General features: G+C 36.2%; 1 protein-coding gene across 25 annotated transcripts in view; it reads left to right on the plus strand.

The window, feature by feature from the left end:
* Positions 1-18,802, plus strand: part of UTRN (utrophin) — a 478,862-nt gene that overhangs the window by 192,925 nt on the left and 267,135 nt on the right. For all 25 annotated transcript variants that reach the window (XR_011502522.1, XR_011502525.1, XR_011502539.1 and 22 more), the window contains 9 exons: positions 443-622; positions 2,940-3,068; positions 3,389-3,559; positions 6,364-6,525; positions 7,395-7,532; positions 11,897-12,088; positions 12,962-13,134; positions 17,265-17,415; positions 18,618-18,793. Coding sequence is in view for 22 of the 25 variants with exons in the window: in XM_070506675.1 (XP_070362776.1) it covers positions 443-622; positions 2,940-3,068; positions 3,389-3,559; positions 6,364-6,525; positions 7,395-7,532; positions 11,897-12,088; positions 12,962-13,134; positions 17,265-17,415; positions 18,618-18,793 (1,472 nt within the window). In the remaining 3 variants the exon portion in view is untranslated. The remainder of the gene's footprint in view (positions 1-442; positions 623-2,939; positions 3,069-3,388; positions 3,560-6,363; positions 6,526-7,394; positions 7,533-11,896; positions 12,089-12,961; positions 13,135-17,264; positions 17,416-18,617; positions 18,794-18,802) is intronic.

Here is an 18,802-nt window from a genome sequence, read left to right on the forward strand (position 1 = left end):
ATTATATGTTAAATCACTTGGTTACAGGATGTAATCCTTGCAAGTAAATATAGTACACGTCAGTAGTTTCCTGTAGTATTCAAGGAGATAAATCATTATGACTTTTGGAGAAGTGTGAGTTCTTGGATAGTTTTGCTTTGCCAGTTTGTAATTACTGAAAATGAAATTGATTCCTTACATCTGGAGTTATGATGAGGATCATTGGGGTTTGTGTGTGATAAATGGAATTTACACTTAAAATAAATGAAAATTACCTTTTCCACATCTGAATTTGTTAAATTTCTTACATTTAATTATTTGCATAATTAATTGCATATTTTAAGTTATCTACGGAGTCATGGACTACTATAATGTAGAAGAAAAGTTTTTAAAAAATGAAGGTTATATAAACTTTTATAATATTCTGAAAGATCAAGTGAGCCTCAGTATTTTTATTTTCTAGAACATTCTGAAGGATCTGGAAAAGAGAAAAGCTGATTTAAACACCATCACAGAGAGCAGTGCTGCCCTCCAGAGCTTGATCGAGGGCAGTGAGCCTGTTTTGGAAGAGAAGCTCTGCGTCCTCAGTGCCGGGTGGAGCCGCGTTCGCACCTGGACCGAAGATTGGTGCAGTACCTTAATGGTAGGCTTCGGGGAAAATTTAATGACGACATTTTCTTCTCTCCTTTCATTATTTTAAAACGAATACAGCTTTGATTAGAATTCCACATCCTGTTTTCTATGTGTCAGTAATGTTTTGCTTGTGAATTAATTTTATTAGACTACATTTTATTTTTTCCTTTGAAAAGATAATAACTAGAAAGAGTTCAAAGTGTCTCTATTAAGTGAAAAACCATTTGTGATATATGTAGATAATATGCTTTAATATCTTGGTGGATGTACCTTATTTGTTTCATTTTAATAATTTAATATTGTGTTTAATTATCATAAACTATATATAATATTTATAATATTCTGATAATAGTATAGTAGTTAAGAGCACAGGTTCTGACATCTGATGGCTTAAGTACAAATTTTGAGTACTAGCTGGGTGACATGGTCAAGTTACTTAAATGCTCTCTAAGCCTCAGTTTTCTCATATGTAAAATGGGCATTATTACAATTTCTGCTTCACACGGTTTTTGTGAGGATTATGTGACATAAAACATGTAGTGCTCTTATATAACTATATTTAAGACAACCAGTTTAGATCTTATGATGGTGATGATGATAATTGTTAGATGTTACATGTTGTTAGTCTTTGGTTCTACCACTGCACTGTTAATTATTCCATGGAAATAGTGACAATTTAATCTTTATAGTGGGTTTCTGTCCTTCTTATACTAACAATGAATATATGGCAACCTCGCCTTCCCCTGCCTTAGAGGGAGTTGGCATTTTTATAAATTATTATTTTAGGGGCTGGCCCCATGGTGTGGTCGTTAAATTTGGCATGCTCTGCTTCGGCAGCCCAGATACGTGGGTTTGCATCCTAGGCACACACCTACTCACTGCACTCATCAGCCATGCTGTGGTGGTGACCCACATACAAAGTGGAGGAAGTTAGCACAGATGTTAGCTCAGGGTGAATCTTCCTCAAGCAAAAAAAAAAAAAAAATTATTTTGTTCTGACATGTCTGAGTTAGAGCTTTTATCAAATCATAGAATTACTGGGTAATGTCTAGAGACATGTGTCTGAGCATTTATTGGTATCAGTCAGAATGTGCAGGGCTTTGAAGTTCATGGGCTTATGTCTTGATCTGTCACATTCATATCCAGAGTCCATCCACAATTTGTTATCTGCATAACTGTGAGTAAATTACTTAATGTGACTAAACCTCAATTTCCCTATATATAAAATGGGAATAGAAGTACATATCTAACAGAGTTGTTAAATGTTGAGTATCAAATGTGTAATTCTTGGCTCGGAGAATATGTTCACTAAATATTTTATATATTCATTTTTGTTGTTACTAGCTTCATTCCACATTCTCAGGCCTCTTCCTTCTGTATTCTTTAGTCTGTACCTTCCAAATTCTCTTTTCAAATAATATTTTTCTAGTCCTATGAGAACGTTTGATTTACCTGCTTTATTGGAGGTAAATAAGTCTGGTGCTCATCATTTCTTCTTACTTAGAATCCATATTACTGTCAAAACTTTTCTTGTGTCATTTATTCTCATTTTCTCTTTTCAGCTATTTTTCCATACTATAGATTAATAATATTTCCTTGTCTTTTAAACACTTTCCTTCTAGATTTTTTTCTAGTTTCCTTTACTCTATAAAATGTAGTTCCTAGAAGTTGTTTGTTTCATCATAAGTCTCCCCACTCTATTTGATCAAGTTCTAAATTCTTGCCTTAGCCTCAGCAATTTTGCCAAGTTTTAATTGGCTTAACTGTTTGCTTCTGTTTTCAAATTTATCTTGATCACTTTTTATATCCTGCTTTAGGAAATATTACTACGGTCTGTGCCAGGGGTAATAATATTAAATACTGACGACACTGAGGTGAAAAGACACAGGCCCTGCCCTCTAAGCAGATATAGTCTGTTGAACAGGCAGAATCTTACTCCATCCATATGTTAATCATTCTTTTATGTATTACTTCCTTAAATGAATTTTTAACAAATATCATCAAGGGGACAAATGAGATTACTTGTGGTACAAGAATGAGGAATAAGGGAGACAAAGAAAATGAAATTGAAAAGCAACTTTCACCTTTTATTCTTCAACTTTTTATTGTACTGAGGTCTAAATCAAATAAATTTAAAAGGGACTAACCATAGCTCTGCATTCTTAGGAATGGGATTTATTCAGTGGAGAAGAGCTTTTTAGGAAGGTGGAAACCCTGCTTGAAATTCAGCATACAATTAGCTCTTTAAAGGTCTTTTAATCTCTTCTAAGACGATAGTCTTAAATATTTCGTATGATTGCATCAGCATTTTATTAATTCCTTTCTAGAACCATCAGAACCAGTTGGAAATATTTGATGGAAATGTTGCTCACATCAGCACCTGGCTTTATCAAGCTGAAGCGCTATTGGATGAGATTGAAAAAAAACCAGCAAGTAAACGAGAAGAAATTGTGAAGGTAGCGAATGCAGAGGATCAGTTAACACTTCTGGGAGTGGGAGGTTTTGCTGTGGTCTTTTCTCTCGTGGAATGCTCCGAGTTACTGGTACCCACGTTCTTCCCATGCAGTAGATTCTTAACTTTTATTCCGGCAGGAGAAAGTGAGGTCTTGAATGAGTCCTAATATATGAATAGCTCTTACTGAAATTGATTGTGCTGAAATCTCTTACTGGGCCTCTCAGACATTTATTTAAACTCCCTTTAATTTTGAGTTAGCATCACACTCATGTTTGGTTTTGATTTTTCCCATGTGATAATTTTGTGTTTTCTTTCAATTAGCGTTTACTATCTGAGCTTGAGGACGCCCACCTTCAAGTTGAAAATGTCCGTGATCAAGCCGTTGTTTTGATGAATGCACGTGGAGGCTCGAGCAGGGAGCTCGTAGAACCAAAATTAGCTGAACTGAATAGGAACTTTGAAAAGGTGTCTCAACACATCAAAAGTGCCAAAGTGAGTAATTATATTTTTATATAAAATTATTTTCCTCATAGGTATGTGTCTAAATGATAGATGATTACTATGGTATATACATCAAAAATTTTTAATTTAAAATGTCACTCTTCTTTGAATGGTGCATTTGTCCTTATTTATTTGTGATTGTGCAGGTGAAGGAGAGAAAAAAAGAAATTAGTACTCAAGAAAATAACCCACTCCAGAAACGGTTTCAGAGTCTCCATCAGAAGTTAAAATTGGCTATAAAATAATGAGACTAATTTCCAAGCCAGGCATGAATATTAAGCCTATTTTATCATCACACTTTATAAATTTGCACAAACTACACGCTTGTGAACTTGTTTTGTGCTTTATGTGTTGACGCATCTAAAAGTTACAAGCAATAGATCTAATGCAGAAAGCTGTAACCTAGTTTTATAAACTCTAAAAAGATAAGTGAAAGGGTAATAAATAAGAGCTTTCCTAAAAGAGTGTTTATTTATGCTGCCATATTATAATTTTTCTCTGTGTGTGTATCTTTCTCATTTTCACCCTTGTTTCAGGAGGGGAGGAAGTGAAATGTTTTACTGTCGTGTTCTCAAGACCTGGGTGTAGTGAGCTCTCAGTAAATGTTAAGTTGAAAAGATGATAACATTTCGATGGTGCTGGGGAAAACAAACGAAACAGCGTAGCCGACTTTGGGGGTCATTCAAATGAGGTGTTCATTCTGACAGAGGATTCTGAGTTTTTCAGGATCCCAGGTGTGCCCATTGGATGGCATCTTTTGAGTCTTAAGTTAATTCCACCTCTTGAGAGTTGGGTATTGAAATTATCTAAGAGGAAGGGTCCTCTTTTTTTGTGGAAAGTAGACATTGTCTAACTCTTCCTTAATTTGAAATATCTAATATAATAGGCCAAAGGATATTTCATAGCCTATGAATAGACTTAGATTATTCACAACTTAAAGAAAACAAGCCAGACTCTTGCTTTAACTTTTGTCTTCCTTAGCTTTGACCTTACTTCCTTACCTCCTGGGCTAACCTCATTCGTTCTTTTCAGTGGCTCTGTGGGAGAGTTTTACTGGTATAAGAGAGTAATGCACGAGACATAGGGATTCAGTAAGAGGAAGCACGGAAACACAAAATTATTATCGTCCCCATAAATAACTTCTCAACATTTTGGCATACATGTCTATTTTTACTCTATGTATGTTATTAAAGTATCAGAATTTTTGTGTTGTTTTGTATATTCTCCTTTGACATAGGTTTTAACTGCTGTGGAGTGTTCCATTATATGATCCGATATAATTTTATAAGTTAATTTTCTACTTTTGTTATGCCTTTATTTTTATTTATTTGTTTTAAAAAATTATCTTATTGGGGTCATATTGGCTTACAACATTGTGTAAATTACAGGTATGCATCACTATATTTCAGTTTCTGTATAGACTACATTGTGTTCACTGCCAGCAGTCCAGTTTTTATCCGTCACCGCACACGTGTGCCCCTTTACCCCCTTTCGCCCTCCCCCCACCCCCTTCCCTTCTGGTAACCACTAATCTGTTCTCCTTACCTATATATTTGTTTGTGTATCTTCCACATATGAATGAAATCATATGGTATTTGTCAATCTCTGTCTGCCTTATTTCGCTCAGCAGAATACCCTCAAGGTCCATCCATGTTGTCACAAATGGCACAATTTTGTCTTTTTTTTGTGGCTGAGTAGTAATCCATTGTCTTCTTTATCTAATCACATCTTCTTTAACTAATCATGAGTCAGTGGGTACTGGGGTTGCTTCCTCATCTTGGCTTTTGTTGTATAAATACTATCATGAAAATACTTTCATGCATGTCTTTTTGCTCATCTCTTAATATGCCCTTAGCATCAATTTTTAGAATTCCTTGAACTTGTTGCAAAAATTGTACATTTAAAGGCTCTTAAGTAGATTTTCCAAAGAGTCCCACAGAAAGTCTGTGCCAATTTGTACCTCCACAACCAGAGCGTGAGAGTGTTGGTTTCCCCATGCTCAGCCAACACTGCATGCAGTTTTCTGCGTTTAGTTTTATTAAAGTTGTTACATCGAGTTTAGTCGCATAAATATCAAGTCTTTCTATATAGATATTGTCTGAAAAGACTGCACTGAGAAATACGTACTGTTTTGAAGTTTGGGTATCCAAACCCACAGGGGATTCTACTGGGGAAAGTTAAGTAGGAGACGTTCTTCGGGACGCACCGGAACTAGGTGGTGCCCTTTCTTCCTTTCTGTGGCCATAGCAGGGATGGCTTTTACATCCCAGCCTGTTTCCTGCTGTGCTCAGACATGGGCTCAGAATCCTCCACACAGCAATCCAGGCAGCCACAGTCATTTGCACGTTACTTCACATTCCTGGCTGGAGTCTGGAGAAAATAGATAATTTGGAGAAGCCCAAATGGGTAAAATCATTGCTGTATGAATAAATAAAATTAAAGTCAGTTCAAATAAACGCTAGCTCCTGTCTTGACACTCCTTCCCTCTGATTGGTGATGGAAGGTCTGGTTAAGAACGTCTTTTCTTTTTTTTTTTTTTTTTTTAAAGATTTTATTTTTTCCTTTTTCTCCCCAAAGCCCCCCGGTACATAGTTGTGTATTCTTCGTTGTGGGTTCTTCTAGTTGTGGCATGTGGGACGCTGCCTCAGCGTGGTCTGACGAGCAGTGCCATGTCCGCGCCCAGGATTCGAACCAACGAAACACTGGGCCGCCTGCAGCGGAGCGCGCGAACTTAACCACTCGGCCACGGGGCCAGCCCAAGAACGTCTTTTCAAAGAGCACTTTTCCTTCCACAGTTGCTGATTGGCCAGGAGCCATTAGCATTCCAACGTCTGGGTGCCACGGAGGCGTTTGAAGCTGATGTGCCTTTCTCTGACTTGGAAAAATTAGAAAATGACATAGAAAATATGTTACAAGCTGTGGAAAAACGGTTGGAATCCAGTGAAGAAGATGAAAAGGTTAGTTCAAGAAGGTTTTCAGAGACAGCCCTGGTGGCCTGGCGGTTAAAGTTTGGCGCAGTTCACTTTGGCAGCCTGAGTTCAATTCCTGGGTGTGGAACCACACCACTCGTCTGTCAGTAGCCGTGCTGTGGTGGCGGCTCACGTAGAAGAATTAGAAGGACCTGCAACTAGAATATTTAACTACGTGCTGGGGCTTTGGGGAGGGAAAAAAAGGAGAGGAAGATTGGCAAATGTTAGCTCAAGGTGGCTATTTCCTAGCAAAAAAAAAAAAAGATTTTCAGAATCATGAAGTTCTCATTCTTCTTCTCTTTTAATTATATATTTTGTTGCTGTTGTTGTTGTTGAGAAAGATTGGCCCTGAGCTAACATCTGTGCCAGTCTTCCTCTGTTTTGTATGTGGGATGCCACCACAGCATAGCTTGATGAGTGGTGTAGGTCCGTGCCCAGGATCTGAACCTGTGAACTCGGGCCATACTTAACCACTATGCGCTGGAGCCAGCCCAATGGTTAATTATATTTTTAAATCAATGATGTTTACCCAAATATCTGCCAAACATGATAGAACAGATCTAAGTGTGACTTTCTGATGAGTGTCAGTCTAAGATTTGCCCAGTGATTTATGTAATGCTTAAAAAAAGACACTTTCTGTAAAGGCACTTATCTTAGTGTTATCTAATTTCTGCTAAATTAGCATTCTTTGTGAGATATTTTAACTTCAAATATGAAATGTTTTAAGATAAACATGAATTTTGTTGTATGCCATTCAGGTGAGCATATCTTGTCAGTTAGTTCTCCTGCTAGGGAGCTCATGGTAACTGGCCCTGTGCATTTTTCTTTTGAGTAAAGTTTTCCTTTTAAACCTTCAGGTGGATGAGGAGAGAGCCCAGATTGAGGAAGTCCTACAACGGGGGGAACAAATGTTACGTCAACCCATGGAGGACAATAAAAAAGAAAAGATCCGTTTGCAGCTACTGCTTTTGCGCACAAAATACAACAAAACTAAGGTATTGTCATGGGAGTCTCTGTTCTCCTTAAATAACTTACTCAACTCTTGTCAGTCAGCAGTGTGATGTTGCACTCGTGGATGTTCAGAGCAAACCAGTTTGAGTAGTCTCTCTTTCTCCTTTCTAGTGTGTCTTACTAGATGTGTTTATATTCTCGGATGGGGCAAGACTCAAAGAAAATAAAAGCCTAAATCTTTATCATTGGGCATTTCTTTTGGATTTCTGATAACGTATTAAACTTGAGAGGAATCTATCCCTTTTGGGGGTGATTTCCTCCTTCAATTCTGTATTTTATATGTGGAGGTCTTGACCATGTCAAAAAAAATTCTAGTTTGTGGATAACTAAATTTGTGAAATTGAGAGACTATGATTTATATTCTAAAACAAGATTCACTGCCAGCTCCCTTGTCACTGGCCATCTTCCCAGCTGCACTGTAAGTGTGCTGGTGCTCCCCAGAGGTCTGTTTTTAAGTAACCCTTTTAGAACTGGTAGTAGTTGATGATGTTGGAATCTAGTAGAAGATTCCAGCCTCTCAGCTTGCTGCCTGTTGGATGTCTCTGTTTGTACTGCAGCCTTGTAACACGTCCCAAGATACACTTCCTCTCTCACTCCCCCTCCAAAATGTGATTCCTACTTTATTCCCTGTCTTCGTTACTTACTTTAAAAACTACCCATTCTCAAGGTGGAAACCTCACAGTCATTCTCAGCTATTTCTTGGTGTTCACACACCTTGTTCCTCACACCATGCTGAGTAGGAATTAAAACCATGGGGTCAGAATGAAGTGAGATACAGGTCTGAACCCGAAGTTCGGTGTGGTTCTACCAGTGACTTGTTTTACAACCTTGGGAAATCGACTTGAGTTGTCTTAGTCCACTGTCTTTTCTGTATTTCAGTCTCTTATGATTTTCTCCCATTAGTTATTGCAGTATGTCCCAAGCTGGTTTTCTTATATCTGAGTTTTCTAACTCTAGCTCATTCTCCATATTTTCCTCAGAATTGTTACCCCTCCCCTCCTCCAAAATCATGGCTGACCCTGTCATTCTTTTATCTGAGAACTGTTCAGGAAAATATCGCAAAATACAGAAACAGCTTTAAGTGTAGGCTTCATCGCTCGCATGCTGTCCTGAGGCTTCCATCTGACCTCCGTCTGCCTCTCTGAGTCACTGTTGCTTACTAGGTAGTGTAACTGTGCTGGGTTTCTCTATGTTTTCCCAAACTCACTGGTGCCTTAGCACCTCTGGGATAATGCTCATTTTATTCCCATTCACTGGAGTGGGTTTTTCCTTCTTTTTTTATCTGAAAAATGTGTTATCTTTTAAGACTTGGCTCTATTTTCATCTCTCGCATCTTTCAGATTATATTATAGTTCTTTGCTTTATTGTTACTTTTTAAAGTATCTTTCTTCTCTAGCACTTTTTCAAGGTTTCAGGCCATATCTCATTCATCATTAGGTCCCAAGTCAGGAATCATTACTGGTCCAAAATAGATATAATTGTTAGGTGTTTTATCCATAAATAAATTTGTTTTTCAAAAGTACTAATATGTACTATTACAGGCTCATTTTATTTTCTTTCACTAGCATTGTTATTGTAGTTAAAATATTTTTATCTTTATTTCATTAGCCCATATACTTCTTTAGATCTGTAGTTTTCCAAACTGTTTCTGAACTGTGAACGTTAGAATCACTGGGGAGCTTCAAAACAGTCAATGCCCAGATCTACCCTCAAACCAGCTCAATCAGAATCTCTCAGGTTGGGACTATGTGTGGAGCATTTTGAAAAACAACTTCCTAGAACATTCTAATATGCAGTCGGGGTTGAGAACCAACGGTTTACAGGACTCATGTCCTTATTTGAAACATGTGCTAAATTACCTTCTCTTATTTGATACTAGGGTGTTACTATTTTTTAAATGTGTGCAAGCTCTTTATAAAATAAAGATATTAATTTCTTGTCATTTGCTAAAAAATATTATCTTACTGAGTTTTATCTTCTAATTATTTTATCTTTACTTTGCAGCCCTTCAAAATGTTTGTTCAGCTATATATGAGTATGTTTTTCCTTTGTGATATTTTTTCAGTCTGTTTTGGGACCAAAAAGTACTTCTTATTCAGAGAGTTGATAAATATTCAATTCTGTTTAGTTCCAGTTTTTTCCTATGGTTTAATAAAAACAAAACTTAGAAAATTTTTATCAAGTGTTCATTTAGAGTAAACTTTTAATCTATTTGGCATTTAGCTTGCTGTGTGACATGAGCTACATCAAGTAACATTGTCTAGTCCTACCTTGTTGTATGTTTGTATGTCTGTGTCCTAGCAGAGGCCTTTAAACGTACAATTATCCAGAAGTAAAGTCTGGGTCGGATCCTCAGGATGTTTTTTCCCCTCGGGCATTTTGATCGATCACACTCTTGGGAGGAAATCTATTTTGGGAACGTAGTAGCACGTGTTTAAATTTCCAACAGCCTCACTGCTTCTGCAGGAGTGTGGAGGCTCAGAAACTCCTAGATTATCTTTATGGTGAGAATGGAAAAAGACAGGCTTACTGAACACCGTATATATATTTTTAAACTTGGAACTTTCTATTTGGATTACCTGCTGACCCATTCCTGGTCTTGGAGTAGTTGCTAAGTTATAAAAGGGACTCTCACCTGAAATCCAACAGAGCAGATTAAAATCAAAAATCGCGCATGTGCTGGTTAGTGATGCTAATGAGGAAAGTACTACGAGGCTGCATGTGCTTCCTGCATGTATCAAACAGCTGGAGGCCTGGAGCCCTTTCTGGTCTTGGGGCAAACAGAGGCTCTCTCAGCGAGAGCCTGGTTAATAGATGAGGAAGCCAAGCAGGACATTGGGTCCTGGTTTCTTATTTTGCTCCTTTGACACAATTACTCAACATTTAACTAGTTTCCTTGGGTCTTTTGCTTTAAAATTAAGAAGAGGAACAGTTGAGGCTACTTTCGTGATCTTCCAAAAAATTGGCCTATTTAAAATTAAAGGGTTATTTTTAATTTTTTCTTTACTTAAAAAAATATTTAGCATCTTTTTATTCAAAACTGGTTCCTGGGTAGACACATTATTTATTTAAGCATTCTTTTATATTTGCCTGAAAAATACAATTTGCCTTCTTAGACATATGGGTAAATATCTAGAAATGCTTTCTGACTAAAATTTGAATATGTGGCATTAGGAAAATAAAATTAATATTAGTGTGAAAAGGATAAATAATCCTGTTGATAAAGTCAGGAAATTTATAGGCTTGCTGCTCCCCTGCCTATCCAGGATTGCCCATCAATTGGCGAAAGTAGTAGTTTTTCGAATTCTAGGAGACAAATAAATGCAGACCTCTAAATTCGACACCGTATTATTGACCCAATGATTTTAGTCCGGAGTCTTGGTTTCATTTAGGAATTGTAACCATTTTCAGGATCACTAACTCAATGAACATGTGTTTATGATCATTTTCACTGTCATCTTTGAATTTACAGGGGAATATCATTTTTTAGAAGTTCAATATAGGAATATAATGAAAATGTCAAGGAAACTACCCTAACTCAGGAGTGGATGTACTTTGGCCATTTGCCAGTAGTGGACAGCATTTGTTATACTGTAACCATCCAGGAGTAAAGGGCTTGAACTGAAGGACTAGTGGTTTATCCAGAGAGCACTTTATTGTTTAGAAAGCTCTGATTAGAGGATATAGAAAAGACTAGATGAGGGCAAATAAGTAGTCCACCCAGCTTAGCATCTGTCTGAATTGAGCGTGTTAGGACCTATTGTCTTGTATGGGATATTCATGTTCTGTAAGATTGCTCTCAGACGTTAAGAGTGTGTTCTGAATTAGCTGGATATTATTCTAATCAAAACCTCCATTGTATTTCTTATGTTACGTTACAAATACGTTTCAGTTATTTATGTTTTCAGCAGTGAGGCCCAGAAGTGTTTAATCTACTTGTGAGATTTAAAAAACAGATTAAATGATAATGATATTAAAATGTTTTACTTCACACAGAATTGTATAATTTCCAGGATATTCTCCTTTCCTCAACGACTCAGGAAAGAAGTTATGTTTTCCTGTTTTCAAAATGATGAGTTTATGTGGCATCGATCTTAAAGAGAAACCTTTTAAGCATTAATTTATTTATACTGGTTAACAACAGGCTACAGACGAAAATTAGAATAGAGATTGTGAAGGGTTTCTATAGCAATGCAGGGCAAAAATTTTAAAAATTATAACATTGTTTTGATTTTGGCTCATGGTATTGAGTTCATCCACAAAGTAGTCTACTGTTTTTTTTCCGATTTGCTAACATTCGTTGTGGGGATATTTTAAGAGATGTGTGTTATTGTTAATGTTTTTACAGGCAATCCCTATTCAACAGAGGAAAACAGGTCAACTTACTTCTGGCATTAGAGTGCCAGCTCTCCCCACGGATTATCTGGATGAAATTAACAAAGTTTTACTTTCCATGGATGATGCTGAATTATCACTTAATACTCCAGAGCTGACCACTCTTGTCTACGAAGACTTCTCTTTTCAGGAAGATTCTCTGAAGGTAAATCTCCAGGCACACATTTGAACAATGTGGTTAATGTAGAAATAAAGCGAGGAGTGTGTCATTGTGCTTACTTAGATGATCTTTATCTTTTAAAATTTGTTCCAAGGAGTCAATGAATAATAAACCTTTCCTGTATTCACCAATGAAAGATTATCAAAAACTTTAATTTTTTAAACGTAGGTATGGGTTTTTAAGTGTGCAGTTATTCATTCTTTGCAGCATCAGAGACTTTGTAAAAATCAACCACATGTACAAACCATCTTCCTTTCTTATAAACTTGTCAGTTGATATAAAATGTCAGCATTTGTCTTGCCGTCTATAATGATTTAAGATGGGCCAGGTGTTGGGGTGTGGAATAGCATGTTGATTGGAAGTTAATTAGGGATCTGGAAGTTTGTAGTTAATTCACAAAACTATTAAATACCATCACGGCCTTTTCATGTAATTTGATTGCACTTACGTATAAAATCACAATAAAATTGCTGATAGATTTGATGGTTTTGATAGCTCGTTTGTATCATTTATATTAGCAGTATTAGATATTTAAAGATATAAATAATTCCAGCTTTAAACATTTCATTACCTTTGTGGAATGTTACTGAAGCTTTTTGTATGTCCTGTACAAATGCTACCTTGAGCATCTGTGAGGATTTTCTTTTCTGCCTTTAGGATCTTCTGTAGGGTCCCTCACACTTTGGGTGACGTGAGGTATTATTTTTTTTTAAAAGTTTCCAGTTTTGTTGAGCAACAGTTATTATGCTTCATTATATTTTAGAGAAGTGTAATGCAACATAAATTTTTGGTCTTCTGTGACTCCATTCTTTTTATCTCCTTGCTGGATTTTGTTAATGTATGACAATATGTTTGTAGAATATCAAAGACCAGCTGGACAAGCTGGGAGAGCAGATTGCAGTCATTCATGAAAAACAGCCAGATGTTATTCTCGAAGCTTCTGGACCTGAAGCCATTCAGATCCGGGATACACTTACTCAATTGAACGCAAAATGGGACAGAATTAATAGAATGTACAATGATCGTAAAGGGTATGTATAAATTAAATTAATATTTGATTTTTTAAAAAAGGCCTATAAGTTCAGGGGCCACGAGAAAGGTCTTGTGTACATTAAGATTAATGAGAATATATTTTACATGTTTGTAATAGGCTCTGTTTAATAAATTGTGATGAGTGTAGTACCTTAAAGACAGAGGAATCAGAGCACATGCAGATGAACATTTATTATTATAACATAATATTTTAATAATTAAAGGAAGCACCTTTAATGTTTTAATATTTAAATAGTGTCCATTTTCTTTAAAAAACTTAAAAGGGATTTTCATTCATGTTCTCTTTCTCCACACATGTGGTGATTAATGTGAGTGAAGATCACAGACAGCTACAGATAATTGGAATCCAAATATAACCACAAACTCTCTTTTTATAACCTTCTGTTTAATGGTAAGGTTTTGAGCCTTCTGTCTAGATTTTGACCAGGCCTGTTCATGGGTAGACGTAAAAACTGATGAGATTTTTCCAGTCGCTGTGTATGTAGTGGAAAGGGAAATAAGATGGGAAATAGCCTTAAAGGACCGTATCAGAGGAAAATTAACACAGAAAAACACATTGGAAAACTTTAGAGCCGTATACACAAAAACTAGGCATCATCTTCTTCATCTTTTTGTTTTGTTTTGTTTTAGTCTACCTATTTCATGTGATTGACAGTCCTTGAAAAGATGACTTTTAATGGCCCTTTTGTATATTCTTTCGCATGCATTTTAAAAATCATCTCTTTGAACATTCAGAGAATATCCTTTCATATCATCTTTATGCATACTTCTGACTCTTTAATTAGATTTGATTGTTGGTTGAAGACTGATCTGTTAAAAAATAATAACATTTTAAGGCTCTGGATTGCATCACAGAATTGGTTATTACACTCCTGCCAACAGAATATGTGAAAGTGTCCTTATTAACCCTTGTTAACACTTTTTCTTTTAGATCTTTGCTAATTTTCTAGTAATGGATTGCATCTCAATTTCGTTTTTTTGATTATCAGTGAGATTTGAATGTACTTATATATGTTTATTCCCTCTAGTATATTTCTTCTGTTCATTGATACACCATGTTCTTTGCTCATTTTCTATCTTGGTTACACGGTTTACTTAGTAATTTGCAGAAGACTTTTTCTACATTAAGAATATTAACCATTCCAATTTTTGTTTATTGCTTAATTATTCACAACTTTTCATGTGCCCTTTAATTTTGTTAATTTTTTTGACTTATACATGTTTTAATTTTATATCATTATATCTTAGAGTCTTTTCCTTTGTGGTTTCATTTTGCTTACATGCATATAAATTACCTTTTCATTGTGAGATTAGTTACATATTTATGTACATTTTAAAAACAATTTTGTTTGATTTAAATTTTGTATTTAATAGCTAAACCATCTGAATTTTAGTTGGATATGTATTTTGTGTTAAGGCTCGTGGTCTGGGGTTCTGTACACCGACTCTTCAGTAACAACAGTAGAGTCCACACATCTCTACTTTTTAAACACTTATTAGCTCATTTTTCTGTGCAGCCTGAATTAAGAAAGACTAATCTGTTCTATTTTGCTTTATTTTTCTTAAATGAGTGACCAATGTTCTCAATATTTTTGTTGAATAATTTAGCTCTTCATTAATGTTGATGATATTTACTTTATCATGATTTTAAATACAATCCTAACTCATATTTATTTAATTCTGCAAATTCTGCCTCATTGCACCATCAGTTGTAGTCTAATATCATGTTTTCATTTTTAAAGCATTATAAACTTTTTTCATCCAGAACAGTAAATTTTCTCTAATTATTCCAGCTTGAAAATTCATATTCTTTTTTTATATTTGTTCTTCCGGTAAAATCTTCCAGTCATTTCAATTAATTCATGAAAACATAACTATTTGAAATGTAGCCTTCCACTCATTATTTAGGTCCTTTTCTGTGTCCATAGTAATGTTTTCAAGGGTTTGTCTACACCTTTCTCCCCAGGACTATTACTCAGTAGTTTTGTGGTTTTCTTGTTGTTTCTTACTGTAGGATTGGTGTATGTTAGCTTTCTTCTGCGCCCTTTGTGTGTGTGTGTGCACGCACAAATGTACGCGTGTGTGTGTATGGGTATAAAATTGATTTTCTTGGCCTTTTTCAGTATACTGACACATCATTTGTAAATAATAACTTTTTCTTTTTCCCCCAAGTATCCTATTTGCATATATGCATCTGGCTAATGTGATAATGTGGTAGAACTTCAAGACCATTATTGATTAATAATGTTGATTGCAGACATTCATGCTTTTTCTTGATTATAAAAATGTTGGCTTTTGAAAATAGTTTATTCTATGACAGTTTTCAAAATTTTAAGCACAGCACTGTATTCTCTATGTTAGAAAACTTTCTCCATCGTATCATTTATTATATTATTTTGTGGGCTTTGTTTACTTGATTACATTTCCTAAAGTGTTATCTCTCTCATTTTATTTGTCTCAGCACTTGGATGCCTTAGTTGATTACGTTCTTATCCTTATTTCTAATTTTTGCCTTTGTTTTCTCTCCCAACTTTGGTAACCTATCCTAAAATGTTTATTTTTAAGATTATTATTATTATTTTTTTAAAGATTGGCACCTGGGCTAACAACTGTTGCCAATCTTTTTTTTTTTTCTTTCCGCTGTATCTCCCTAAACCCCGCCTGTACATAGTTGTATATCTTAGTTTCAGGTCCTTCTAGTTGTGGGATGTGGGACGCCGCCTCAATGTGGCCTGACAAGCGGTGCCATGTCCGTCCCTAGGATCTGAACCCTGGGCCGCCGCAGCGGAGCACGCAAACTTAACCACTCGGCCATGGAGCTGGCCCCTTAGGATTATTTTAAAAAATTATTTTATTGAGGTCATTCTGGCTTTTAACATTGTGTAATTTCAGGTGTACATTATATATATCAGTTTCTGTGTCGATTGCATCGTGTTCACCAATAGTCTAGTTTTTATCTTTCACCATACATATGCGCTCCTTTACACCTTTCGCCCTCCCCCAACGCTGTTACCTGCTGGTAACCACTAATCTGTTCTCCTTATCTATGTGTTTGTTTATTTTCCACATATGAATGAAATCATATGGTGTTTGTCTTTCTCTGTCCGGCTTATTTCGCTTAGCATCATACCCTCAAGGTCCATCCATGTTGATTTTATCCATCTCTATTTATCCACCTCTCACAAGCAATAAGTGAGAACTCCTTCTAGTCTGTTTTTTTCGTAAAACACCAAGGCAATGGCCAGAGTCTTGTGCTCTCCTGGCTTCAGTTATCAGTCAGAATCACACCAGGGGGACCACACAGTCTACTTGTCTATGCCTGGTCTCTGTGTTGTTTTGCCTATAAAACTTTTCAGGAAGTTATCAAAGTAAGATAAACACCATGAAAATAAAACAGATCATGTTTCTTTGAGAACTCCCTTATGCCTAATCAGCAGTGCTTCCTGGTGCTATGGGATCAGGGCCCCGCCCTTCTGACCCCATCTAACCTTAATTCCCTCCCTAAAGGCCCTGTCTCCAAATACCATCACATTAGGGGTTAGAGCTTCAATCTGTGAATTTTGGAGGACACAATTCAGTTCGTAACACAGAGATAATGTAGTGCAAGGAAATTTTGAAGTGTTTTGGCCTTTTATTCTGGCTAAGAACTAAGTTTTCTAGAAGCAAAACAGCATATTTTTTTCCTAAGAGACTAGAGTAATTAATCATATTTTATAGTTCATGGTATTTGAAATGTTAAGTGTTTAAAGTTGGGTGGGTGAACATGCCTGCAGCTAATCAATCTTGATTTTCCAAGCCAGAGAAGGCTGTCTTTTCAGTTAAAAAGCTGCTTAGTGTAATGCGCATGTGCGCCCATGTACGTGAGACAGGGTGGGGATGGTGGTGTGTGCAGATTGCTTTGCTCTTGGAATGATGCGTGTTTCTTTAAGAGGAATTATTAACTGTAATCCACTACCAAAGGTGGTCTTGTAGAGCCGTGACCTGTAAATTCACTGTTTTCGGGGCTTTCAGTTTAAATGAGATTTGGGTTCTTCTTTTTAGAAAAATTGCTTCTAGACAGTCCTAGAAAGTTTGGAAAACCTGTTTTATTTTGTCTGCCGTCCTCTAGTCACTTTGATAGGGCTGTGGAAGAATGGAGACAGTTCCACTGTGAGCTGAATGACCTCACGCAGTGGGTACGGGAAGCTGAAGACTTACTGGCTGATACCTTTGCTCCCGACGGTGGCCTGGACTTAGAGAAAGCCAGGATACATCAGCAGGTAAGTGCCTTCTGTCAGAGGATAGGGATCCGCTAAAAAGCTGGCGGATTTATTCAGTGTGTGGCATTTATGACAGATTTGGGAAGTAGGGTCTAAATATATTAATTTTTAAGGCGTATATAGACAGTTTTTAGTTTTTGTTTCAGGTATAGTTTCCAGTTTCAAAGATTTAAGAAAAATTGGTTGTTTACAATTTTTGCTCAGGATTTTAGAGAAATCTAAATAAAAAACACTTTAATGTCTAATGTGAAAATTAAATTTATTTTTAAAAATTTTATATTCAGAATAACATTTGTAAGTTTTGTACCCAAGACTATATCAAGGACAGAAAGATATATGCATACCTCACCTCTGTTTTCTGTACTTTAACACTTAGGGGTCTTATTTCCTTTTGTATCATTGATAATTATCATAAGAGTAAATTATTCTTGAGCTCTATCAGGGCAGCTGCGCATGTAAGTCTTGGGAAAATATAACACAATAGCTAAATAAGTTCTATTGATAACAATAGGTCTTTACAATTAATGGTTGAAAGTAAACAAAATTTCAATTGACCACTATTAAAAATATTTCCTCTTCTATTAAATTTTTTAAATGTTTTATATAGAAGGTTTGTGAGCGGTTAGAGAATGCTTTTATTTTTCTCATAAACATGTTGATGCATTTTTCTTATTTTTAGAGTTTAGATAACTGCTTAGTTTGACTTTAAAATATCCTTTTAATCCACTACTTGAAAATTTGCAGACCTGGGAAGCAATGTCTCAATAACATGCACGTTGAGGTTTGCTTACACATGGTGGGACATAGGGCTTTATGGGGATGTGGGGTATTTTTTTTAAGAGATTCTTTCAGACATGTGTTCGGAAGAAGCTAACCAGTCTTCTTTAATCAAACGTGATTGATGCTTATGCGTCAATGTAGACAGCTGTTATTTCTTTTATTATTTGGCTGTCCTGTTTCAATGTATTTTGCTTGATGACATTCACAAGAGTGGGTTAGATTTCAAAACAGATTTCATTTAGTGTGTTCATCGAAATGTAATTAAAGTGTTGAAAAATGCCTTTTTCATGAACGTGAAATATTCTTCCAGGACTTTGTTTCTCTAACACTTAAATTGACACCGCAGTGCCTGGGTTCGATCGTTGCATCAGAACAGTTTAGTTTAGTGGTTAGAATTAATCTTGGCTTTTGCTCTGTGACAGGAACTCGAAGAGGGGATCGGCAGCCATCAGCCCAGTTTTGTAGCACTAAACAGAACCGGGGATGGGATCGTACAGAAACTCTCCCCCACGGATGGAAGCTTCCTGAAGGACAAGCTGGCGGGTTTAAACCAGCGCTGGAGCGCCATCATCGCAGAAGTGAAGGCTCGGCGGCCGAGGTGATTTAG

This window comes from Equus asinus, chromosome 1 (genome assembly GCF_041296235.1).
Source record: "Equus asinus isolate D_3611 breed Donkey chromosome 1, EquAss-T2T_v2, whole genome shotgun sequence".
NCBI lineage: Eukaryota > Metazoa > Chordata > Mammalia > Perissodactyla > Equidae > Equus > Equus asinus.